This window comes from Colletotrichum phormii (assembly GCF_030913505.1).
Source record: "Colletotrichum phormii strain CBS 102054 chromosome Unknown BDP81scaffold_1, whole genome shotgun sequence".
NCBI classification, from domain to species: Eukaryota; Fungi; Ascomycota; class Sordariomycetes; order Glomerellales; family Glomerellaceae; genus Colletotrichum; species Colletotrichum phormii.
The window spans coordinates 1,465,922-1,488,771 of NW_026851443.1; the positions used below are offsets into that span (position 1 = coordinate 1,465,922).

The following is a 22,850-nucleotide window of genomic DNA, read 5'->3' on the forward strand; positions in this document are numbered from 1 at the left end:
TTGCAAAACTTGCATGTTTCTTGCTTTTTTTTTTTTCCCTCATCCGACCTGTTCGAATTCCCCTCTTTCTATTTCTGCTTCTCCCGTCTCTGCCTGCCTTCCCCTGTAAAGAGAAATAGTTCCTTCGAGGCCTGGGCGAAATAGCTCAGATTTCTTCCGTGCACAACGCACCTTGTTTCCCAAAGGGGGTTTGAATTCTCTTTGGGAGAGGGGGAAGAAAAAACAAGTTATTACATAGCACAGACTTGCTCCTCATGAACAGACATGCCATACCAGCGCGGACCCCCGGCTAGAACTGGCACCCCCCTTCATTTCAGCTCATAATGAACACGGAGGGGGGCCCCGGGGAGGGTCTCCAACCGAGCTCCTCCAACCGGGCAACTGAACAAGATTGAATAACAGCAGCTAAGGGGAATTAGGTTGGCAAAAGTTGGCACGGATGGTAACAATGTTTTTGACGCTCAAACGTTTTTGATTTGTTTTTCTTTCTGGCGGAGCTTCTCTCTGCCCTAGTAAATACAAGAAGTTGTTGTTGTTTACAACAAAACAAAAAGATTCCTAAACGTGTGTCTGAAGGAGCGACTAGAATGGTTTTGTCGGCCTCCACAACTGTGAGGGGATGGTTTACCCCAAAAGTCGTGTAAGTGAAGCCAAACAAAGAACGAGACCTAAGCCCATGATACCTCATCTTCCATGGAAGCATGAGAGATGTCGAAGCCGAGATAGATCTCTCTCGCGGGGGGGGAAATAGAGAAGAAACGCCTAGATTGCTCCAATTGCTCCGTTCTCTGACTGACCGTACGCCCCCGGGCTGAAAAAATGTTTCCAAAAAAATTGACTCTATATCCCAAAAAAACTTGACCTCCCCTGATCCCCCGCTAAGCCCACACGCGTAGCCGCGCTCCTTGCGATGGGGGTATCTCTTTTTTTGTGCAAGTGAAAATAACAGATGATACTGGAGCTTCTACGAAAAAGAAGTCCGCTCTCATTGTTAGGGGTCATAAAGTCGTAAGCGCACAGCGCGAGCGCGCGCGGTTGGCCGATGAAGTTTCATCGGCGCCGCGGCGTGAACTCCTCTTCTTCTAAACGTAGCCAAGAAAGGAAGGCAAAAGATCGGATTTGTGTTCCCGAAGAGAAAGCTTAGTTGCCGATGACGAAGTCACGCTTGTAGTTGGGGGACTGGTGGTGGTCGTCGACGTCGCGGCGGGAGGTGACGCCGTTGCTGCCCAGGGTGCAGATGAGGTCGGTCTCGGAGGTGACCTTGGTCTGGACGTCGTCGGGGAGGTAGTAGGCGTTGTTGCAGGGCCACCAGTCGCAGCCGGAGATGGGCTCGTCGCCGCTGGCGGGCCACATCTTCTTGACGCCGTTGTGGTCGTTGGGGTTGACAATGGCGGAGACGTCAAAGTAGGTCAGGCCGTTCCAGCCGTTGAAGGCGACCTCGCCAAGCATGCCGGCGACGTTCTCGGAGCCCTTGGAGACGGAGTACCAGTTGCCGATCCACTTGTCGGGGATATCGACCGTGACCTCGCCGCCGGCGGGGACCTCGACGGAGTCGACAGAGGCGAGACCGGAGTTGGGGGTGAAGTGGACGGTGCGGGAGACGTCGTCCAGACCCTTGAAGGTGACGGTGTTGGCGGCAACGAGAGCGGCAGAGCCGAGGAGAGCGAGAAGGTTGAACTGCATTTTGAGTTGTGGAAAAGGGATTTGTTTGTGAGAGTGTGTGTAAGTGCCGGAGGGCGGTTTGATGAGTTGAAGATGAGTTTGTTTGAAAGGGTCCCCGTAAACGTTGTCAACAACGGTTGTACAGGTTCAAGATGATTTGAAGGTGGTTCAATGATAAGCGTCTAGCGAATCTCGAGAACTGAGTTGCCCTGGGTGGGTGTTGTGGTGATGGACTCGAGCTTGGTTTGTGAGTTTGTTTCTGAACGGACCGGGGCCGTTGAGTGGATGAAAGCTTTCAAAGGAGTGGAAAGCTTCGTGTGTGAAAGGAATGCTGCTGTCTGAAAAGACAAAGTGTGAGGCTCGGCCACTGGAAGGATAGTGATGCGGGATGGGGAATCGAAACCGGGGAAAGGGAAGGTCTCGTGGGAACCGGACCATACTTATACCCATGTCAGAAGGATGTGGGAGAAAAGCCTGGAAAGGACTTGCTTGTGAGATGGCAGTGGGGAGCGGAGCCGGAGGCGTCAAGGAGCCAACATTGAACAAGGACGTCCACGGGTGGGAACGTTTGAATACCGCGGTGGGGACATCAGCCCGAGGGTGCTTCCCAGAGTTACATGGAGCAGCCTCCATCGGAGAGTGGGCTAGGATACTTGGGCGCCACGATTGTAACTTGTACAAGTCGTTGTAACTTGTCAACCATGATTGGACGTGTCCGTGGAATTAATGGCCTCACCAAGCTCAGAGTTTTCAGTCTGGACCAGCACGTCTGCCATCCTTTTCGGCTCGAGAGCACTAGACGAGGTTTGAGCACAACGTTGTCCTGGAGTCCTGTCCTGGAGTAATAGTGTCCTGGATCTAGACGAGTGGTTGGTTCATGGATCGTCTGGAGCTGGAACAAGGGCAGCCCGTCCATAATGTTTTCAGAAACATCTCTAATGGTTCTTCGTTCTGTCAGACTTATTTCCAGTGTGTTTGCGCCTATTTCTGGAGTTCCAGGCTGTGTCTAGAGTTCCTTTTCGTTTCTAGCGTCAGGGCGCCCTCCGTCGGAGTTGGCTGTGCGGCAGGAGCACGGAATCGACGCGGCAGTGTGTGCGGGTACCTGGCGCCAAAGAAACACCCACGGACTGGGCAGCAGGCTGTCGTGGCAACAGGGACCGCGGCGGACGTCAGCCCTTGGTGCGGTTTTTTGTTTTTTTTCCTCCCATCCTGCATGTGCGTCAGCTTTCCGGAAGTCTGTTGAAGAGTGTTATTGGCCGGTTAGCTGCTGATTGTGCCTGGTACCTGACTGTAGGAGACCTCTCCGCGTGGCGTACCCTGACAGGTTGGAGAGAACAAGTGGTAGAAACGCGCGATTCGAGGCAGCCCGGCGCTCCAGCACACAAATTAGCGCCGCGGCTCATGATTCGTAGCCGGTCAAGACCATTTCGGCCCATGACGGGGGCTTTCCTTGGACTCAGTAAGGTGTCGAGTAGGTACTCGCAGCAGCCCCCTCTCCCCCTTGGCCCTAAAGCTCTGGCCCCTGGTCGAGCCACGGACTGGTGAGAAGACTGGGTAACATGTGCCGGCCAGTACCGACTAACCCCCCCCCAACCCCCCCCCTGCCATGGGACACCGGGTTACGCAGCCGGACGGAAGTTGGAAGGGAGTGCGCGGGAGAGCCGTGCTGGCTATGCCTTTTGGGTGAACGCCGAGACGGCAGCGCGTGGCTTCAGCTCCCGCCGCACCGGTTCATCTGTACTAGAGAATGACAGGAACGGCCGATCAATGTGATGAAATGCAGGTGATGGACCAAGATTACCAGACGACAACAACGACTTGTGCCAACGTGTGTGAAGATGAGATGACGGCCTCGCTGGCAACACACGCAGACGTATCCGGAGATGGAGACCAAAGCGCTCACTGGAGCAGACGGCAGAGAGGCAAGGCTCACTCAGCAAGGAAAAAGAAAACACGATGGCATCAGTCATTGGATGACAACCATCTCGGTTGGCAATCCTTCAGACTCCTGTGACGGAGGCGATGCCACGACGCCGGAAAATGCCTCTCTGTGCCCTGGCAGACCCCATCGGCGAGGAATCGTTGCTGGCCAGAAGGACTTGGCGAGATACATCCGAGAGTGTCCAGGAGGGGGAGAGGGGGGTGAAGAAACTTCAAGGAAGAAACGGCCAGACTGGAGGCTCTGAGCCTGGTGAGCGAATCGGGGAAGAAGGTTCAGCCCATGGCTGTCGACCTGGGCCGTTGGTGTGAAGTTGGAACCGGGAACAAGACACGAGAGCAAGAGGGTGTGAAGGGGGAGGGGAAGTGGGTTGTACCTGTCGATCACAGCCCGAGTGTGTGGTGTCCCGTGCACTGTAAATGAGGCCGTACTGGGGACTGAGGGATGGTCGCCGGAGTGATAGATGGAATACGGCAACTTCGCCTCTGTTACTAACAATATCTCGACATGTGGGCAGTTCCCAGTACTAGTCGGAGGTCCCCGGACACTGCCCCGACGTCTGCGGTCCTGCGGTCTGCCCCCTCTCCTCCTGCCAGGAACAAGCTTATTCACGCAGTGCCGCGCCCATGCTGTCAGTGCCTGCATATCTCGATGGCCTGAACTATCAGGTACAATTAATTGGAACTTTCTGATTTTTCAAAAAGTTTCTTCCTGATAATTTTTCTGCCTCAGGCCTGCAGGGCAACACAGTCTACTGCGTAGGCTCAACGCCACCAACATGTTGCGACTTGCGACTGCAGTTGACGACTCAAGTATCGCCGAGTTATCCATCCAGCCATGGACCTTGTTGACTAAAAGTACCGAGGTACTCGATACAAGAAGACGAAGGAAGGAGGACGAGGCAAAAGCCGTATAGAAGAAATTGCCAATTCATAACAGCCAATATTAATGTTGAATAATTGGACTGAATAATTGTCCATAACTTATAAGGCTGGGACTGCAAGGTAGTGTAGCAAGGAGGCAGAATAAGGTCATATCTAAGGTGTAGTTTAAAGTGAGAGATGTACTGCAAATCTCTCTTTACCGTCAGATCGGTTGCTCGTCTGTGTTATCTACCCACTGGAGCATCTTTCCCCGACTTGGTCTCGGGCAGTAACAGGCACACGTGCTTGCTTCTGGGATGCCATGGCCGAGTGGTAAGCAACGAGGAAGCAAGCTTTTGCTGCTCGGTGCCGCTGCCCATTGTTTCCATTGTCTGGGCCTCGTCTGTAATGGTTGCATTGGCATGTCGCATATCCTTGGCGGCCCGTTGAGATGATCATTGGGACGGGGCCGTTCTCGACCACAGCCGGTTCCACTGATCATCGCTCACTTTCCGGACAGCTCGCACCTGGGCGATACGTACACTACTTGTGATGAAGAGCCTGCAGGCTGCAGCAACGGCTTGTGAAGTTGTGAACCTGTGACTGCCAGCAATGAACATTGCTCCAGTCTCAACTGCCACGACTACCCAAGGTGTTAAGTAAGGTACTCTGCTGTGTAAGGCACTAGATAGAGCCTTGGGCTGCGCAGTTCGTACCTTAGAAGCCGGAGCGCAGGCCACAAGCTTGGTAATCGGTACGTATCTCGCTGCTCCAACCGTCAGATGCCAAGCCAACCCTAAACGGAAGGCAGGTCCGTTCGAGAACGGGGTTTCTGCGGGCCCATTTTCAGCAAAGTTCTGTCCAATGCAGGAACCGTCGATAGGACGGAACTCGGTTACGCCAAAGTACCACGGCACCGAGACGGAAATTGGAACCTTCGTCTTCTACGGAGTATCTCACAGTAATATCTGTACCAAGGTACCTCACTCTGACGCATCCCGGTTCTCCAGTCTCTTCAGAGTCAGACTCTTCACCTTGCTTTACCTTCCGTTTGCGCCTTGGCTTGCCAACGGATTCCTCAGCCAGTTTCTTACTGGCTTCTGTTCTGGCCTTGGACATCTGATGTCGGAATTCCCTCACACCATCATCGCCAGAATCTTTCTCCACCGGATCCCCGTTGCAGTTCTGTCGGTGGAACACCGCAATCTGGATTTCTGGCCTCGGATTGTTCCAGCAGCCCCCAAGCAGCATCACCATCCATCCGGCCAGCCTTGGAAGCGGATTCAGTGTCGCAAGAGCTTGCCGAAAAGCTCTTAATAACTACGAAGGCGAGGCCGGGGACAAGCTGTGACCTCATTGTGCCCATCAAATCCCCCGCCCTCTGCCCTATGTTGGCTCTAAAGCTCCTCCTCCCCCGCAGGCCATTCCCACAACCGATCCCAGTTTGCCATCTACGGATACCAAGACGTGCTCGCAGATATTGCTCCTACCACACGAACTGCCGGGGAAGAAAACCTTTCACGTCCATGTCTTCTTGGTTGTGGATGTCTCGCCCGCTCGTCTACCCACCGCGCGCGTCACCGGTGTCGCAACGGCGAGAGACCTTCGCGACCGAGGTCTGTCCGGGGTTTTTCCGTTAGACCCGAAACTGTTACTTGCAAAAAAGAAACTTGGCGCCAAAGACCGTTAACACCATGAACCTTGAACCTTGGAGCGGGAATGCAACAGAGGCCGACTTTGACAACAGGACTCCCCGCAAGATTGTAACTGTTTGGTGGAGGGGCACTTCCCTGCTTCAGGTGGCCATCTCTCAACCAAGTCTGCAGGAACGTTGGCACTCTCGCTCTGGAACTGGCGAGCACCAGGATCGTCTGCTGCTGTTCTGATAGCTGCCCTATCATTCAAGGTCCTTCGAAGCGGATTTTTTGCGTAAGGAGTACACCAATTTCTACCCAGCCCAAGCGCGAATTTACCCGGCTGTTGCCGTTAGAACTGGCTTTTTGGCTGATGTTGAAAGTCGATTCTACACACCAGAGACCGGCGCGCGGAACGATTTGACATGCAAACAGCAGCATCATGCGATGTGATAGTCTGCATGCCAAGTGGTATTGCTTCTACAGCTACGGCAGCGACGGGCGCTGCCTGAAAAGGACATGGGAGCAGTGTTGGTGCTGACTCTAGCACTTGCACATCCATCTCTCGTTGTTCTCACCGTTGGTCTTGTTTATCTTCACTCACGCGGGATTGCAACAATCTGACTGCAAGCCAGAAATTCTGCCTGTTCTGTTTCAGTCGACTTCTCGTAAAAGTCAGCTACGAGTGTAGAGCATCTATCGGAGTGCTTGAAAGTCACATGGGCAAGTGCTGACGGACGGTTTTCTTTTTCGAGCTTTCAACGTGCTAGTCAAATCGTCCGTCCAGAGATTCACAAACATTCCAAAGCGTCAAACACAGCCTCATCGGCCGCGGCATTACCATCTGCTCAATTGGCATCAGTCAAATCACGAGGTTAATTATTGAACCAGCCGAGCCCGTCGGTCATATGTGGAGTATGCGACTGGGCAATCGGCGGACAGCATGGCCTTGCGGCAAGGCCATAGACGCGAACACGAAGCATCTTCTTTCTGTGAAGTTTCCTACTTTCCAGCTTTCTTTGACAGATGTTCAACTCCCGTCGTCGAATCTATCATTCCGGAGACATTACTAGCCGGTTTTTCACGATGCGTATCCAAAACTGGAGGCATGGTGGTTGATGACACGAGCTGTCACCGCTCGACCCCTACCATCGCATAATCACTTGCCCAAAACGATTTCAATAAAGTGACCGGCCCAATAGGAAGATAGCTTCGAGAACCAAATTCTCAACCCGTCTCTGCTGTTGATGCCAGCCAGAGCGATGGCGCCATCCCCAACCAGGCATGACAGGGCACGACTTTCTCGTATCTTCGTCGTCCACCCCGCCGGGACGGAGTCACATTCCTGCCTCATGGCCACATCTGGCACGGCGGTGCGCGCCACCTGCAAGGTGCGTACAGTCATCAGCACCAGCTGCCCATCAGAATCGAGACGCAAAGGGCCGAATCTGGGGTTGGAGGGCGGGCAACCATACGCCCGACTGAGCAAGGGCGGCGATGCCCGGCAAGATCAATCTGATGGCGGCGAGGCAAACATCCTAGGCCGTGTAAGCATCGGTTCCAAAGCATTCTTCTGCACGATGAATCTATTCACGCAGAAACGACCCCGCCCTCGCGATACATAAGGGGAGCGATTGCCTGGCTTGGCTGTGTTCTATCGTTCTGAATGCCATTATCTATAACTTACACATCCGCCTCTCGACTTTGCTCAGTTTGCAGCGTGCCTTTGGCAAACATACCTTCGCTTGAATCAGAGTCACTCGCTTCCAATATACGATGAGGTTCATCCAGCTGTGGTCTGCAGCAGGGCTCGCAGCCTATGCGCAGGCTTGGGGGCCTGATATCAGCACCGCTTACACGACTGTGGTGACCACAGCATACGAGACGTATTGTCCAGTAAGTTCTCTCAAAAGGAAAGACCTCATAGAAGAGACCAGAATGCGGAGCTGACTTGCCTGTAGTCGCCCACTACCTTTGTCCACCATAATGTGACTTACACGGCGACCACGGCAACGACACTTACTATCACGAGTAAGTTGACAAGGCTTGGTCAACATATGCCGCCGTACTGACCTGAAGAACAGACTGTCCTTGCACCATCACCACCAGACAACCCCCGCCATACACCACGACCAAGACGATTTACCCGCCGCCCGTCAACACCACCTCGTGCCCACCAGAGATCACCAGCACCACGATCAAGACGATCAAGACCACCAAGCACACCCCGCCTCCTAAGCCAACCTACCACAACACCACCGTGATCGAGCACACCCCCAAACCTCCCAAGCCTACGGAGCACCCATCGCACTCGGAGGAGACGCCCAAACCGCCTAAACCTACCGAGCACCACCACCACCCCAACAGCACCTCGACCGTCGTTGTCGTGATCACGCTGTCCGCCGAGACCATCATTGCCAGCATCACCCCCGTCACTCCCACCACTCCCGTCACCAACCTCCCCACTAACACGCCCGTCGGACCGGCGACCACCAGGCCCGTCACGGTTCCCGCGAACGCGGCTGGGATGGTCGAGGCCGGTGCCGGCGCGGCTTTGGTTGCTGTCCTATTCACCCTGCTGATTTGACCCTCTATGATGGATTTGGGGATTTAACCCAAGGCGAACAGGGAGGGAGACAATGTACTCCTTAGGTACGGAGTGTATCTGACGAATTGGCTTTTTTTTACTTTCATCACCTTCATTTACGGCCGGCAAAAGTTGGGAGAGGTGAACACACCGGAGAATCATCTTTGCTTTTTTCTACGATACCCTATGGCAACTTTTGAAGTTTAGGACACAATGGCGGTCATCTGACGGGAGTATAGGGAGTGTTTTGCCATATTGGGTTACATACAGTCCTTACGAAAAAATAATGATAATCATAGTTTAGGAAGTGCAAGCACTCAATCATGGGAGCTCTTCACCAAGAAACAAACAATTCTTACAAGAAAGCACTTTACAGTCCTCGATTAGTGATTCCATTCCCCCCCTCAGCTGATAGGTCCGATAGAGAGAGAGGAAGAGGGAAAATGATAAGAGCCGCTGCAGTGTACAATGCAGTCTTCACGTCCGCCAAGAATCAATAATTGCAAAATTGCAGCTGACTGCATACACCCTCCCATTGAAGTGCGAATGCGCCCCAACCAAAAAGCCAGGCAACGAGCCAGCCACATACACCCGCAAAGAAGCTTCTCTAGCAACTACACCGGCACAACCCGCCCCGCGTGGGCAGGAAAAGGCAGAATCTCTGCTGCGCCAGAGAGAAGCATAAAAAAGATAGCGCCTGCATCGTGTATCTTGCGGTGGTGATGGGCGGAATGGGGTGATTGATGGTTGAGACCAGAGGTCAGATCAGAGAAGAGAGGGTTTTCTTCCCTCGCCCCCCCCCCCCCCCTGCCTCTCTACCGTCTCTTCATGCACGCTCTTCGTATTCCGCACCACACCCCCAGCAAAACTGAGCCAAGCACGTGGTTCGCGGGAAAAGAAGAGGCTTACATCAATCGCGTAGGTACGAAGCGGGCGTTGGCGTAATCGTCAACGTGGGTAGGGGTTCAAAGACGGGTTGGCGTGGGTGGGTGTTCTCGTATTCCGCTTTCACTCCAAGTCCCAACAGCCTATCCACCCCGCCTTCTTCCCTCATCACTATGTATTAGTCTGTGGTTCCTATTCGCACCTGTAACGTCTGATACGGTGATTCCTCCCGTGATGCTATGCGTGATACCCTGACTGACCGTCATGGGTGGCGTGGACAAGGTATTGGGGGACCCGATCTTGAGGCTATCTGGAAGTCTTGGGTTCTTTATATGGGCGAGGGCAGTCAGATGCGGAGGGAAAAACGTGGAGGCGGGGAGGTTGCCGCGGGGCCGGCGCCGGATTTGATCCCGCGATTGCGCAAGGTAAGGTATGATAAACCTGCCAGTCTCACTTGCAATTCTATACATGTGGGTGGCCTTATTTCCCAGGTCTCTGGTGGGATTCACGACACTCGAAGCATTACAACGTCCTAGGTTTCCGAGGCAATGTGGTATCTCATTATTTTACGCCCGGATACTTGAACAATCATCATACGCCGAGTCCCTCAGCAGTCCCTTTTCTTCGCCTCATCTATCCGTGAACGCTTGGTAGACACGAAGATGTGGTGTCAACGACATTTCATACGGCGCCCAATGTTCTCGACACGACTTGGCTTTTCGGCTCCCATTACCGCGGGTTGCCCGTTTGTTGTTTGAGTCGTTCCCCAGAGCCCAAGCAATTCCCGGTGCCGCCTTTTCTCGTACTATACTCAGGGACTGATGCCCAATTCCGCATTTCTGATGCGTACCCTAGCCTCTCTCACTAAAGCCTTGGCCTCCTCAACCTCGAAGCCATCTTGCGTCAATTCAGTCCCCAGTCGGTTGGCCGTCTTGTAGTCCGCCGTCCGCATGGCGTGCTTGGCGAGCCACATTCGCGCCTTGCTCGTCGATGCCGTGACACCAGTTCCCTCGTTTCCGCCCTCCTTGCGGCCTTCACCATTACCTTCATCGTCAGATGCGCCTGGTGAGTCGTTGTGTATGGCGATCGAATCGTTCAAGACATTATCCGCGGCTTCCCCGCCCTCCTGAGCAAGACAAAGCTCCATGTAGGCCTTTGATTCCTCCTCTTCGCCGAGCTGGTCGTACATGCTCGCGATCTGGAAGAGCAGCTCTGGATCCAGGTGACCCGTCGCGCCTCTGCCGTTGAGCAGATCCCCACCGCTTCCGAAGCTGCTTCCAACGTCGTAATATGCGTCTGCCAGCAAAGCTCTCTTCAACGCCTTGATACCATCCTGGTCACGGCCCATCTTTTGCAAACACGAGCCGACGGCAAGCCACATCTTGCCATCCCAAGGTCTCAGTCCGGCTGCCTTTTTATAGTACCACAAACTGTAGGTGTGCATTTCCAACATTTCGTACGTCTGGCCGAGGCCGTACCAAGCTCGGTAGTCCCGGCGATTGACGTCGACGGCGCGTCGATACGATTCTATTGCGGCGTGGGTGTTCTTCAGCTCCACGTACTCGTGACCCATGAGTGTCCATGCTGACAGGCATGTTCGGTCGAGGGTCAACGCTCGGCGGAAATACTGCACTGCCTTTTCGTGCATGGATAGCAGTGAGTAGTAGTTGCCCACCACCACGCAAGACTCTGGCCGGAACTTGTCGATGCTCGAGCAGAGGTGCGCAAGGAAGGCAAGTTTCGGTCTCAAGTTCATGACGTAGAGAATATTGGAGTAGTGGTCTAATGACTCTAGCCGGTGGGGATGGAGAGACAGCAGTCGACTAAAATGTTGTTCAGCGGCAACGAGGTCTTTCGAATGATATGACAGCAAAGCGTTGCATGTGAGAAGGAAGGACGAGTTTGGGAAGATTCCGAGTAGTGAGTCCAACGAGTTGGCGAGTTCGGGTGTAGCCTGGTAGAGCTCGAGCGAGGTGTAGAGGTGCCAGATGAAGGAGAGGATGTTTTGCGGGAGATGCTCGGCAATTCGACTCAACTGTGCACTCGTCAGCGTTTCCAGGTTCTTGGGCACCTTGGCAGAAGCAAAGACTTACGTCGTCTATCCGGGAGATGAGTTGGGTCATTTCCAGCCAGCAGCCCCAGTTCATGGGGTACAGGTGGACGCTTCGCACGAAGTAGTCCATCGCCTTGTCTTCGTTCTTCTCCTTTGCGAGCACCATGCCGTATCTGGCCCCCAGTCAGCAGTTGCACGCTATAAGACGAGGAAAGGAGAAGCATGCCGCCTACTCACAGGTACTCCAGCCAGCCCTGGCTGCCGAGGATGTCTCCGTCGTCCGTCGTCCGCTCGTCGAACCAGTTGCTGAGGAACCGGCTGACGGCGTTCAACTGCTTGTTGACGATGTTGCCCAAATCTTGGGGTCCCATGACCATCTCGGAGTCCTCGTCCTTGCGCTTCTCCCCGGACATGAACTTTGCATACAGGGCGAGGAACAAGCTCTTTTGACTGAGCCGGGGCTGCTCGGTGCTGCTGCCGCCGGTTGCCCTCGTCGTCTCGGCGTCCCCTCTCGTCTTGGTCTTTGACTTTCCCTTGGACGCCCCCGACGGCCCATCCGCATTGGAGCTCAAAACACCGGATAATACAGAATCGGGTAGGAAGATAGCAGCACAGCGGTCAAACTCCCTTGAGTCGAAGAGGGTCTTGGCGAGTAAGTATTTGTTGATCTCTTTGGCTTCGAGGAGGGCTTCTTCGGGATCGGCATTCACAGTGAAGACTGTCGGAACGTACTGGGCATCGGAATCGGCGGGGTCGGCGTCGTTCGAAGGCTCGGGTATGGCGTTGAGAAGCTCTGCGGCCCTGGGATCGAGGTCAGCCGTGGAGTCTCTCTCTCGCAAGGGGACTTTGGAGAGCTTGCCATTTCGCAGAGGAGTATAGACACCGCTCGGAGCACTTGACTACGGCATCCTGAAGAGACTCGCGGAGCTGTGACAGCTCATTCTCGTTGAGTGACATCTCTGCGCATCCTTGGCCAGAGGGCCAAAAGCTGAGTCGCTCGGTCTTGCGCTTCCTGTCGCGTGGGTTCCAATTCGTAGGGAAGTGGATCGATACAAAGTCCAATTGAGCGCTGTTAGCTAAGGAACAGTCGCTTCTACAGTTCACTGTCTACAGCTTCAAAACGCAAGGCGGGGATTGCGAGACGTAATGCAAGGATACAGGTCTGCTGGAACTGGCGATGCGAGTGTTGTGTTTCCTTGTCCTGACGTAGTAAAGCTCAACGGCAGAAAAGGAAGCGGTCCACCCAGGATTCCCACCACGCGCCGGGCGCGACAACGCTAAAGTGACCTGCGGTGTACCTGTCCGCCCACGGTGAGCAACACAGCGTGTGCAGCCAATCCAATAAACTTTGGTGAGCTTAGGTAATTGGGACCCCGTCACGGTCTTGGAGCGGAAGTCAATTGGATGTCGTGGGGCGCCGATACCCCACTTATCCCGGCAACACCAGGGACCGTCTAGGAAATCGCCCCCCCACCGCCTGCCAAAATAGCAACTGAAGATCGGATGAGGGGTACACTTTCTCATCTTGTACGAGTTGGCTCTAATTTGACGCGGGCGCATTAATTTCGGATTGCTATCGCAAACTTGCGTAAGTAAATTTCCCAACCATCTTCTCTCTCACTTCACTCTCTCGCTACCATTGTTCGTCCACCTTTGTCTCCTTGATTCTTCCCCTTCCCTAACCCCGCTCTTCCCCCCCTCTCCCCACGAAACCTCCACTCCGTTTTCGCTCTCGTCGCTAATCTGTTCCTCGAACGCCTCCAAAAGACCGTTGCAACCAACTGCCCCCTAATCCAGCCACCCCGCCGAGCCGGCCTCAGACCACACCGCAAATCAGAACAAGATGGCCAAGAAGACTACCCTCACCGAGTTCGAGTCGGTTTTCCCTAAGCTCGAGGAGGTCCTCCTCGAGCATGCGCAAAAGTACAAGCTTCCCAAGGAGGAGCTGGCGTGGTACAAGAAGGCAAGCATTCAGCCACACCGACCCCCGACAATCCCCAACGCTGTTGCTGCTAGCACCTCCTCTGCTGTCTAAGTGATTGGATATGAGGCTATGCGTGTGAGCGCATGTGCGGCGACAATCTCATTCTCAAAGGAAAGGGGAAAACTGTAGAAGAACACCGAAGATTAACAGCCTTCCTTTGCGCCAACAGAGTCTCGAAATCAACACCCTCGGCGGAAAATGCAACCGCGGCATGTCGGTCCCCGACTCCGTCTCCCTCCTCCTCGACAAGCCCCTCTCCGAGGAAGAGTACTTCCAAGCCGCCACCCTCGGCTGGATGACGGAGCTCCTCCAGGCCTTCTTCCTCGTCTCGGACGACATCATGGACAGCTCCATCACCCGCCGCGGCAAGCCCTGCTGGTACCGCCATGAAGGCGTCGGCATGGTCGCCATCAACGACGCCTTCATGCTCGAGGCCGCAATCTACACCCTCCTCAAGAAATTCTTCCGCGAGCACGCCAGCTACGTCGACCTCCTCGAGCTCTTCCACGAAGTCACCTTCCAGACCGAGCTCGGCCAGCTCTGCGACCTCCTCACCGCCCCCGAGGAAAAAGTCAACCTCGACAACTTCAGCATGGAGAAGTACCGCTTTATCGTCGTCTACAAGACGGCCTACTACTCCTTCTACCTCCCCGTCGCCCTCGCCCTCCACTGCCTCAACATCGCCACCCCCAAGAACCTCAAGCAGGCCGAAGACATACTCATCCCCCTCGGCGAGTACTTCCAGATCCAGGACGACTACCTCGACAACTTTGGCCTGCCCGAGCACATTGGCAAGATCGGCACCGACATCATGGACAACAAGTGCAGCTGGCTCGTCAACCAGGCCCTCGCCATCGCCACCCCCGAGCAGCGCACCATCCTCGAGGAGAACTACGGCCAAAAGGACAAGGCCAAGGAGGCCGTCATCAAGAAGCTCTTTGACGACATGGAGCTCAAGCGCCGCTTCGAGGAGTTCGAAGAGAAGCGCGCCGGCGAGATCAAGGATATGATTAACAACATTGACGAGAGCGAGGGCCTCAAGAAGGGCATCTTTGAAATCTTCTTGGCCAAGATCTACAAGCGCTCCAAATAAACTTACGACAAAAGTATAGTTACTAATGCAGGGGGGGGGGGCGCGCGCGCGCGCGTGTGTATTTGGCGCGGCATCATGTTACAAAGTCAGGAGCGGATTCTGCATGTGGAAGATTTTAGAGAAGAAAAAGAAGAAAGATAGATACCAGAGTCCAATTGATTGACGATGATGACACCAACCCAAACAATAGAACTGTTAGAAAGCATGAAAAAAAAATCGTATTAAGAGTTTTACAAAGGAAAATGTCCCCGACTATGGGGTACCTAGTAAGGCAGTCGGGTAGATAAACTAAACGAAAACAAAATGTTTTCGTCTTTTTGCTTCCCCTTCCAAAAGCTTTTTTGTGACCGACATGCTTTGTCACGTCAACATCCGGGTATCTTACATGTTAAATGACACCACCCTATGCGCCCTAAATCGCGCCCACTGCAATATCCGCTCTCCCGTTTCTTCTTTTACTCTTGGTTTTACAATGTTGGTAGCACTTTCCAGTCTTCAGCAAACCGCCGCCTCCATCCGCTCTCGTCATCCCTCAGTGCCTGACGGTGCCACTCCGCCCGAGACCTTGCGACATGCCCTGCGACATGCGAGGCCTCGTATCGCGGCCCCTTTCGCGTTCCACAAAGTTGATGAGCGGAACGTCATCGTCATCCCTTCTCGACGATCGTCGCGGCATGGACGGCATGGGAGGCTGCTGCTCATTGGAAACCACACGACGTACAGCACCGCCGCCTGCCGTGGATCGACTCCTTGGTCTCGAAGCGGCCGACTGCGACGCCATGCGCTGGGGAGGATACGCCTTTGCCGTGCCCATGCGGGTGACAGTCGGCAGCTGCGGCCCTAGGTGTCCATCTGGCAGCTCCAGCCCCGTCGCCATCTCGATCAGGGGCTTCCCGGTGGGCACCCGTACACCGCGACCTTGACCATCTCGCCAAGCTGCGGGCAGGTCGGGCACCTTCGGCGTGAGGTCGACAAGAGGTTGCGGCATCTCTCGTTTTCCTGAAGATGACCCGCCGTCTGATGTCTTGGGACGCGATGAGGTGGTCGGGCGTCCGGCGGGTGGCCGTGATCGACTCCGAGGCTGGGGCATAGGGTCCGTCGCCGTAGGACGAGACGAACGCACCGTGCCTCTTCTCTGCGGCATCCCGCTGTTTTCGTGTTCCGGGAACTGACCGAGCAGCGAGTGCCCACCGGTGAACGGACTCTCAACTGCATATTGTTGATGATCTGCGGTGGCAGCAGCCTTCTCTGCTTGCTGCTTGCGTCCCTCGTAAGCCTGGCCTAGCAAACCGCCGGATTTGAACTCGTCTTTGGCAAAAGGGTCGATGAGTCTCCTTGTCTGAGGCTGTGACAGATTCGGCGTGGTCCTAGATCGAGAAACAACCTTTTGAGACTGGATATGTCTGGGTGTGGAGTGATGGTCCGCCGGACGGGCCGTGGGCTTGTTGTCCAAATCCTTTCCAAAATCGTCAATCGGTTTCTCGAATCTGTCCATGTCCAGGAGTGGAGAGAACGTTCCAATGGTGTATGGCGTCTCTTCGGTGGATGGCCGGGGCCGGTGCAAAGTGCCGCTTCGTGTAAGACCGCCGCCGCCCGTTTTTGTTCCGCTTCTCGCACTGCTGCTGTGGGTAGATGCCTTTTTCTTGTTCAAGTCGACTATCTTGTTTGCGATGTACCAACTACGCCACCCTTGCACGACTCTTTGGAAGTCTTCCGCGAGCTTGACATCGTCCGTGGCGAAGAAGTGAATGAAGTTTTCCGTATTTTGGAAGACTGTTGATTTCTGTTGACTCTTGATGGCAAAGCAATTCTTCTTTGGAGCTCTAATCTGCTTCAGCATGTCCTTTTCGGTGACTGTATATAAGTCAAAGTCGGACAGATGGCAGAGCGAGACGGCATCCTTGTCCGACAGTTTGGCATCCTTCTTCTTGGCCGAAAACATCTGCCCAGTCTCCAGGAGCGTGACGTAGCGTTTGTTCCATTTACCGGGCCGCTGAGAGTGGTATAGCGCGAAGTTGATGAGACCTGGGGGCGGATCGATGGTGCGGGGCACACTTTCGATGTTCAGGTCGGGGTTCTTGTCCGTAGGTTCACCCGGTACGATGAGTAGGCAGTGCTGCGTATCGCGGTCCCAGGAATTCATCACAAGAGCCACTGGCTCATAGCGTCTCAGGCGGCGTTCCAGACCAAAAGCAAAGTAGCACTCGAGCACGACACTGGTTTGCGGGTTGATATTGTGGGTCATGAGGTTGGCGGCCGAGTATAGAATCTCACTCGGGGTAGTATCCGGGGTGACGGGAAGACTGATTGACGACTGCATGCAACGTATCGTCACTCGCTATGAGAGAAGAAAATTAGCAAAAAGATGAGGGTCAAGATCATGATCAGTGTGTGGGAAAGACTCACGCGTTCTCCAGCATTGCTGGCAGAGGTCGGGGCATCTGTCTGAGGGACAATGCCGCCACCACCGGCTTGTATAAAGCGGGAGGGGTCCATGACACTGACGGGCCTGTGGTCGAGGGTGAGGGGTTGAAAATATTGAGAGGGAGGTTTGCTGAGAGTAGTGGCAGGGTCGGACTTGCGACCCTTTCTCAAGAAGAAGGTGAACTTGTCGACAATGGGGCTCCGAACACGGGAGGCTGGTGCGTCGGGTACGGCAGCCAATTGAGCCTGGAGTCGAGCGAGGTCCTTTGCCTTTTGGTCTGCCAATTGAGCCGAGAGTCTCGCAAGGTCTTTTGCCTTTTGGTCTGCTAAAATGCGATCGGTCTCTGCTTCAAGACGAGCAACCTCTTCGGCCCAGCGAGCAGCGTCCTCCTCTTCCTGTTCTTTGCGACGTCGGTGCTCCTCTTCTTCCTGAGCGAGCAATTGCTGGTGTTGTTGGTGGCGCCGGCGCTGTCGATCTTCTTCTTGACGGGCAAGTTGCTGGTCCCAGTTGGGGTCGTTGCTGCTGTGGAGTTCCTCCTTGTTGGTGTTGCTGTAGGTGTAGTAGTTGTTGTCAGGGTCGGGTTGGAGAGCGAGCTTGGTGATGATTTGAGAGCGAGCGTGTTCAGCCCTAGCAGCGAGCTTCAGGTCGGCGCATGACGAGTGGGAAGAAACCAAGATTGGATTGTGCGAACGAGGGCGCAGATGGAGACCGGGTGGCGGGACGAGGTCGCGTGCTCGGGTATGATGTGCCTGGGCTTGGACTCTGGCTTGGCCTTGAGCCGGGAAGGGCAACGGAAGCAGTCCCAGTCCCAGTCCCAATCCAGGAGGAGATGGTTGTGTTGGATGTAATAGCGAGTGTGGTGGTGGAGGGTGATGCGGTATTGGCGGCGGTGGTGTAACTGGTTCAAGTGGTGCCGTTCCTTGGAATCCTTCTCCTGGCGCTGGCGCAGAAGCAGATGCAGGCGCAAGTGCGAATGCGCGGACGACTGGAACTGCTGCGACTGCGCGTAGTGGTGGTGGTGTAGGAGGTACTGTCGTCAGCGGTGTTGGTGGTTGTGGTACAAGGAGGTTCGGTTTCGGTGCCGCAGACCAAGGAGCAGAAGCAGACGCATCAGCAGCTGACGCTGGCGCTGGTGGTAATAACGCTGATCCTGCAGACGGGGCCGGCGGACAGGGGCCCAAGGCATACAAAGGGGCGGCCTGAGTGGAGGAAACCCCTGGAACCCCTGGAACCCCTGGAACCCCTGGGGCTGGGGACGTGGACCCGGAATAGGATGGCGCTAGGGAGAATAGGGAACCCGGTTCGCTTGGGGGTCTGGGGCCATAGGGGCCGCATGCGTCTGTTCCAGTTGCACTCCCATCACCAGTAATACAACTAGCACGACCACCCGCAGGAGATGACCTGGTATCCGTAGTCGTAGTAGTAGGGGATTTGGGAGACGAAGAAGGCGGCGAAGAAGAAAAAAAAGGAGGAGACGAGCTTCCATGCAAGGGGCTCCAGCTGTCGTCGAGATCCGGTTTGGGGGCCGTCTTGGTTGGTCGCCGTCGATTGGGATAACTGAACCGCACGGGGGACTCGGGAGGGGCTGGGACCGCCATTCTTTTTCCACCGCCAACCGCACCATCTCCAGCATCAACACCCCCACGACAATAATAACTCGCACCACAGCCTTCATCTCCTGTTGTTACTGCACCACGACTGACCGAAGAATTCTCGAAACCAAACGGAGACGAACCGTCGCTGACGCCGGTACCGGCCATGAGATCGGGCCACTGCCATTGCATCGTCAACTGCGGTGCTCCCGATGGTGTCTGCGGCGGCGGCGTCGACAGCAACGGCGCCGTTCGTCTCCTCCTTGCCGACGAAGCTGGTGTTTGCTGCTGTTGTTGCTGCTGATGCTGTTGCTGATACTGACGATGCGGCGACGAGACCGATATCTGTCCATCATCACCAGCAACGCCACTCTCCTCCTCCTCGTCCACGGCAATCCCAATGCCTAGACCCAACGCAATGCTCGTCGCCGTACCCGTCTCGGTCGTGGCATTCGACATCGTCTCGTCGTCCTGGAAAATATCCACCTCCCAGTCCCGCCAGTTGCGTCCAAAGTCCAGCACGCTCTTGTGCTCCCGCACGCTCCTATACCGCGTGAGCCTCCCGGCGGTGACGCTCTGGCCCCGTCGGGGTGGATGCGGCGCGGGCGATTTCGGTGGCCCTGGGCCTGCCGACATGGTGCGATTAATACGCGGAAACCCTTCCATGGTGGGTGCGTGTGTGTGGGTGCGCGATTTGTGTGTAAAGTAATTGTGTTATTTCGTTTCCAGAGCTCGTTTCCTCCTTCTCTCCCTCGACAGCGTCTTCGTCGTTGCCAATATCCTTTCCCTTGAACCGTTTGCCCGATGTGATGCGATGCTAGACAGGGTCTCGAAATCAGAACCCCGGATTTTCTCGTCCGATGGCGTCGATGGTAGCAGCGACGGCGTTGTGCGGCTGCGGCCCAGTCCGCTGGAACCTTGGAACCCTCCGAGCTGATCGCCCCCAGCCCAACAGGGAACACTTGAACGTTATCTTGCAGCCTTTGCCCTTTTTTTCCCCTGCCCTTGATTGCTGCTGCGGTGCTGCCCCAGGACCCTGTAGATCTCTCTGCAAGTGATAGATAACGAAAGATGAGATTGATAGGGGGTGGTCCGTCCCGACAAAACTTGTTTTTTCGGTTCCCGGGTAGGGAAATCTTTGACGGGGGTTCGCAAAAAGTTAAAAGTAAAAATAAGATGTGAGTTAATATTGATTAGATTAGGTGGCTACGATAAGGTAATAGCACTTTTGAGTTGAAGCAATAAGCAAAGTAAGTAAGTTGACGATGATGAGAAATTTAGTTGTCGTGTCGTACAAGCAAAAGACGACGTTCGTTGATGCAGGCAGCAGCAGGCAGGCAAAACCAGGAGCAAAAAGCGAAGGAGGAAAGAAGGAAGGGGAAAAAAAGAAAATGTGGCAAGACCTCTCCTTCCCATAAGTCGGGGCCCTACCTTCCAAGACGGAAGGCAAGGGAGACTTTTTACATCTCTCCCAGGAATCGCCTCATCTTTTCACTCTATTCACCTTACCTTACTTTACCTTACCTGTTCGCCATTCAGCACTCAGCAGCCCACGCGTCAGCTGAAGGGGGGGGGCATGTGTGGCCAGAGGCATGCAAAGCACAACGAGAGCGCGACACCGCACGTCCTTTGCCAAATGCCAGTCGTTCTTCGTCCAATCTGCACCCCATAGAAGATGGATTGTGGTTCAGGAACGAGCAGGCAGGCTCTACATTCCAGACCACATCCCCGACTCCCTCTCAACGTGTCAGTGTTTACAGTTTCTCCCATACGATTGACGCGACCTCGGCCTGGGCAGAATCCTCCGTGAGCGGTGAGCCCGTGTAAGCAGGGTTGTAATTTCAGCGAGATGCAAAGGTCACGGTTTTGAAATTGCTTCACGTTGCTCGTCATATTGCGTATGATTTGCCTTGGAGCGCTCCAATATTGGCTGACAGTATCCCCTCGCCCTTTAAGGTAACTTAGCTGCCCGGTCCAAGTTTACACACTTCGCCATTTCTCCAATTTCTCTTCCATTCCCTTTATGTCCGGGAACCGCCCAATGTACACGCATCGTGGCAGTGAGCTGTAAGTTGCTTTTACCTTCGCGGGTTAACAGTCACAAAGGAACAAGAACACCTTGATGCCTAGGATTTTATAAAGGAGTAAATTTTTAATCACGAAAGAGGTTTTACTATGCTTGGAGCTTTATACTTCGGGTTCTGTACGTAATCTCATGTTTTGTTTTTCTTCCTCGACGTTGTTCTTTTTCCAACTCTATCGATCTCTGCTTTAGTGCCCGCTCAAGACAAGTCAAACAGCCTAGACCCATATCTGCCACTTATCGATGTCTCTGCCCATCGATTGAACCATTGCGATTCAATATCATGCCAGCATCGTGTACAAAATCGAAGAGAGACGGGCACATCACGTCTGCAACCAGAAAGGCCCTCATCCCGTGGACAACCCCCCCCCCCCCCCCCTCCCCCCTTCATCACGCTGTTGATCTAGTTGGTTGGAATCTGTGCACCAGAACTGTCCAGATAGACACATCTATCCCAGTGAGACAAGATGGAGCCAGATTCAGTGCCGGAAAGCATGCACCTCACGCCTCCACCACCCAATAAAGTCACTCGTCGACACATCAATGCCCAGATCCTTGAGAGCCCGCGTGCTGAGATGACAGTCATACGGCCGCTGCACGCTCGCATTTGGGTCGTTGCCCTCCGTGTTGGCAATGATGCCGTCCATGGAAAGGTCCATGATATCTGCAAACTTTTGGCAAATCTCGTACTTTGTCATCCTGTCCTCGCTAGAGAACTGCAGGATCCTGGGGAACGAGCTGCGGTCATCGGCCCCGAGGTACTTGTCGGCGATATCTGTACTTCTGTCAGCCATGATCTCTCGCCTCTCAATTAGGCCTGCAATTACCGTGACACACGCGCCCAATATCCTCCGTGTTGGTCGGATACCGAATAGCCCAATGATCCATCTTCACCTTGGCGCCCCCGTCCTGCGTCTTCCACAACGTGTCCATGAGCACGTTCGTCGCGCTCTCCGCCGGCGTGTCCGCCTTGCCGTACAGCACAGGCACACGGAGGACGAGGCCCAGCCCCGCGGCGCCGGGCCCAGCGGCCTCGTACTCCTCCAGCACGGCGCGCTCGCCGTCCAGCTTGGTCTGGCCGTAGAGGTTCGTCGGCCCCGTCTGCGCGTCGGCCTCGTAGGGGGCGTTCCCCTGTTTTCCGGAGAAGACGTAGTCGGTCGAGATGTAGATGAGCAGGGTCGAGCGGGCGGCGCAGAGCTTGGCGAGGGACCGCGTGGCCTCGACGTTGAGAGCGCGGGCGGCGTCCGGGTCGCTGTCTACCTTGTCTGGGAACCTCTGGGCGGCGCCTGTTTATACTTTTGTGTGAGTGTGTGCTGAGGTTTTGGTCTCATGAGGAGACGTTGGTTTACATACAGTGCACGACTACCTGAGGCCTGGCATTGTGTGTCAGTAACGTATGGTCTTGGACAAGCATGAGAGCGGCAGCCTCACTTGGATCCGTCGAGGAACTTTTCAACTTCAGAGGTCTTTCCGAGGTCGACTTTGAAGACGGAGACACCGTCGGCGCGAGAGTATCCCGTACCTTTGACGTTCCAACTCTTCATATCAAACGCCCGCGATACCTGTCTTCCGAGGAGACCAGTGGCTCCGGTCACGACCACGTCTTTGCCCGCCATGTTGTTGAAATAAAAGTGCGTCCTTGGTGCAGGAGGATAGTTTCTAAAGTGAAGTAGAGTCTACACGGCTCCTCAATGATGTCTTCCAAACGATTTGCGTCAGGTCAAGTGTCGACCAAAATGTCATTTAATTACATGGAAAGCTCTGGTACCGTCGACTACCCCGCGGTGGGGTTCCGCGACCCGATCGTTGCGGGACACTCAATTGGGCCAACTCGCATAATTACATCATCCTCATCTAATGCATATTCCATCCAAGGGCTTGCTCCTGCTTCATCACGGCTTTCACCCAACTTCTTCTCAACTTCAGATGAACACATCCATCGCGTGAATTGGCAGATGGCACAGATGATCCCGATGTACTTTCAGAGAAGAGATTGATGGTGGGGGGAGGGGCCAGCCTGTGAAAGTTGACGTTCCAAAAGAAGGCTCGC

At 54.6% G+C, this 22,850-nt stretch overlaps 8 protein-coding genes across 8 annotated transcripts; 3 read left to right on the forward strand and 5 right to left on the reverse strand.

Annotated features, from left to right (window-relative positions):
- Window positions 1–1,140: 1,140 nt before the first annotated feature.
- BDP81DRAFT_444294 (DNase1 protein) lies at window positions 1,141–1,683 on the reverse strand (the record flags this gene model as incomplete). Its single annotated transcript, XM_060591815.1, has 1 exon — window positions 1,141–1,683. The coding sequence occupies one exon, from the start codon at window positions 1,681–1,683 to the stop codon at window positions 1,141–1,143; it is 543 nt and encodes a 180-aa protein (XP_060451620.1).
- A 3,862-nt stretch (window positions 1,684–5,545) lies between these two features.
- Window positions 5,546–6,045, reverse strand: BDP81DRAFT_412949 (uncharacterized protein). Its single transcript, XM_060589253.1, has one exon. The coding sequence runs from the start codon at window positions 5,828–5,830 to the stop codon at window positions 5,609–5,611; it is 222 nt and encodes a 73-aa protein (XP_060451621.1). The 5' UTR covers window positions 5,831–6,045; the 3' UTR covers window positions 5,546–5,608.
- A 1,829-nt stretch (window positions 6,046–7,874) lies between these two features.
- BDP81DRAFT_444295 (uncharacterized protein) lies at window positions 7,875–8,685 on the forward strand (the record flags this gene model as incomplete). Its single annotated transcript, XM_060591816.1, has 3 exons — window positions 7,875–7,994; window positions 8,060–8,129; window positions 8,183–8,685. The coding sequence occupies 3 exons, from the start codon at window positions 7,875–7,877 to the stop codon at window positions 8,683–8,685; spliced, it is 693 nt and encodes a 230-aa protein (XP_060451622.1).
- Window positions 8,686–9,900: 1,215 nt separating this feature from the next.
- BDP81DRAFT_6379 (uncharacterized protein) lies at window positions 9,901–10,302 on the forward strand. The gene has a single exon (XM_060596091.1). It carries the CDS (start codon window positions 10,003–10,005, stop codon window positions 10,222–10,224), a length of 222 nt encoding a protein of 73 aa, XP_060451623.1. The 5' UTR covers window positions 9,901–10,002; the 3' UTR covers window positions 10,225–10,302.
- BDP81DRAFT_412954 (tetratricopeptide) lies at window positions 9,992–12,799 on the reverse strand. Its single transcript, XM_060589254.1, has 4 exons — window positions 12,483–12,799; window positions 11,861–12,424; window positions 11,664–11,796; window positions 9,992–11,605 (listed from the first exon to the last, which is right to left on the reverse strand). Exons 1-4 carry the CDS (start codon window positions 12,578–12,580, stop codon window positions 10,382–10,384), a joined length of 2,019 nt encoding a protein of 672 aa, XP_060451624.1. The 5' UTR covers window positions 12,581–12,799; the 3' UTR covers window positions 9,992–10,381.
- Window positions 12,800–13,466: 667 nt separating this feature from the next.
- Window positions 13,467–14,700, forward strand: BDP81DRAFT_388496 (farnesyl pyrophosphate synthase; the record flags this gene model as incomplete). The annotated part of the gene is made up of 2 exons (XM_060587133.1): window positions 13,467–13,652; window positions 13,777–14,700. The coding sequence occupies 2 exons, from the start codon at window positions 13,467–13,469 to the stop codon at window positions 14,698–14,700; spliced, it is 1,110 nt and encodes a 369-aa protein (XP_060451625.1).
- Window positions 14,701–14,966: 266 nt separating this feature from the next.
- BDP81DRAFT_6393 (uncharacterized protein) lies at window positions 14,967–19,653 on the reverse strand. The gene is made up of 2 exons (XM_060596092.1): window positions 17,107–19,653; window positions 14,967–17,038 (listed from the first exon to the last, which is right to left on the reverse strand). The coding sequence occupies exons 1-2, from the start codon at window positions 19,381–19,383 to the stop codon at window positions 15,233–15,235; spliced, it is 4,083 nt and encodes a 1,360-aa protein (XP_060451626.1). The 5' UTR covers window positions 19,384–19,653; the 3' UTR covers window positions 14,967–15,232.
- Window positions 19,654–21,279: 1,626 nt separating this feature from the next.
- BDP81DRAFT_444299 (RmlD substrate binding domain-containing protein) lies at window positions 21,280–22,416 on the reverse strand (the record flags this gene model as incomplete). Its single annotated transcript, XM_060591817.1, has 4 exons — window positions 21,280–21,575; window positions 21,628–22,086; window positions 22,154–22,173; window positions 22,232–22,416. 4 exons carry the CDS (start codon window positions 22,414–22,416, stop codon window positions 21,280–21,282), a joined length of 960 nt encoding a protein of 319 aa, XP_060451627.1.
- Between the last annotated feature and the right edge of the window lie 434 nt (window positions 22,417–22,850).

Coding starts and splice junctions, on each gene's coding strand:
- BDP81DRAFT_412954 (XM_060589254.1), bottom strand. CDS start 12,580: ATGTCACTCAACGAGAATGAGCTGTCACAGCTCCGCGAGTCTCTTCAG. Junction 12,425..12,482: donor CTATACTCCTCTGCGAAATG/GCAAGCTCTCCA, acceptor CCTCGATCCCAG/GGCCGCAGAGCTTCTCAACG. Junction 11,797..11,860: donor CAGGGCTGGCTGGAGTACCT/GTGAGTAGGCGG, acceptor ACTGGGGGCCAG/ATACGGCATGGTGCTCGCAA.
- BDP81DRAFT_6393 (XM_060596092.1), bottom strand. CDS start 19,383: ATGGAAGGGTTTCCGCGTATTAATCGCACCATGTCGGCAGGCCCAGGG. Junction 17,039..17,106: donor CCAGCAATGCTGGAGAACGC/GTGAGTCTTTCC, acceptor CTTCTCTCATAG/CGAGTGACGATACGTTGCAT.
- BDP81DRAFT_6379 (XM_060596091.1), top strand. CDS start 10,003: ATGATAAACCTGCCAGTCTCACTTGCAATTCTATACATGTGGGTGGCC.
- BDP81DRAFT_412949 (XM_060589253.1), bottom strand. CDS start 5,830: ATGGGCACAATGAGGTCACAGCTTGTCCCCGGCCTCGCCTTCGTAGTT.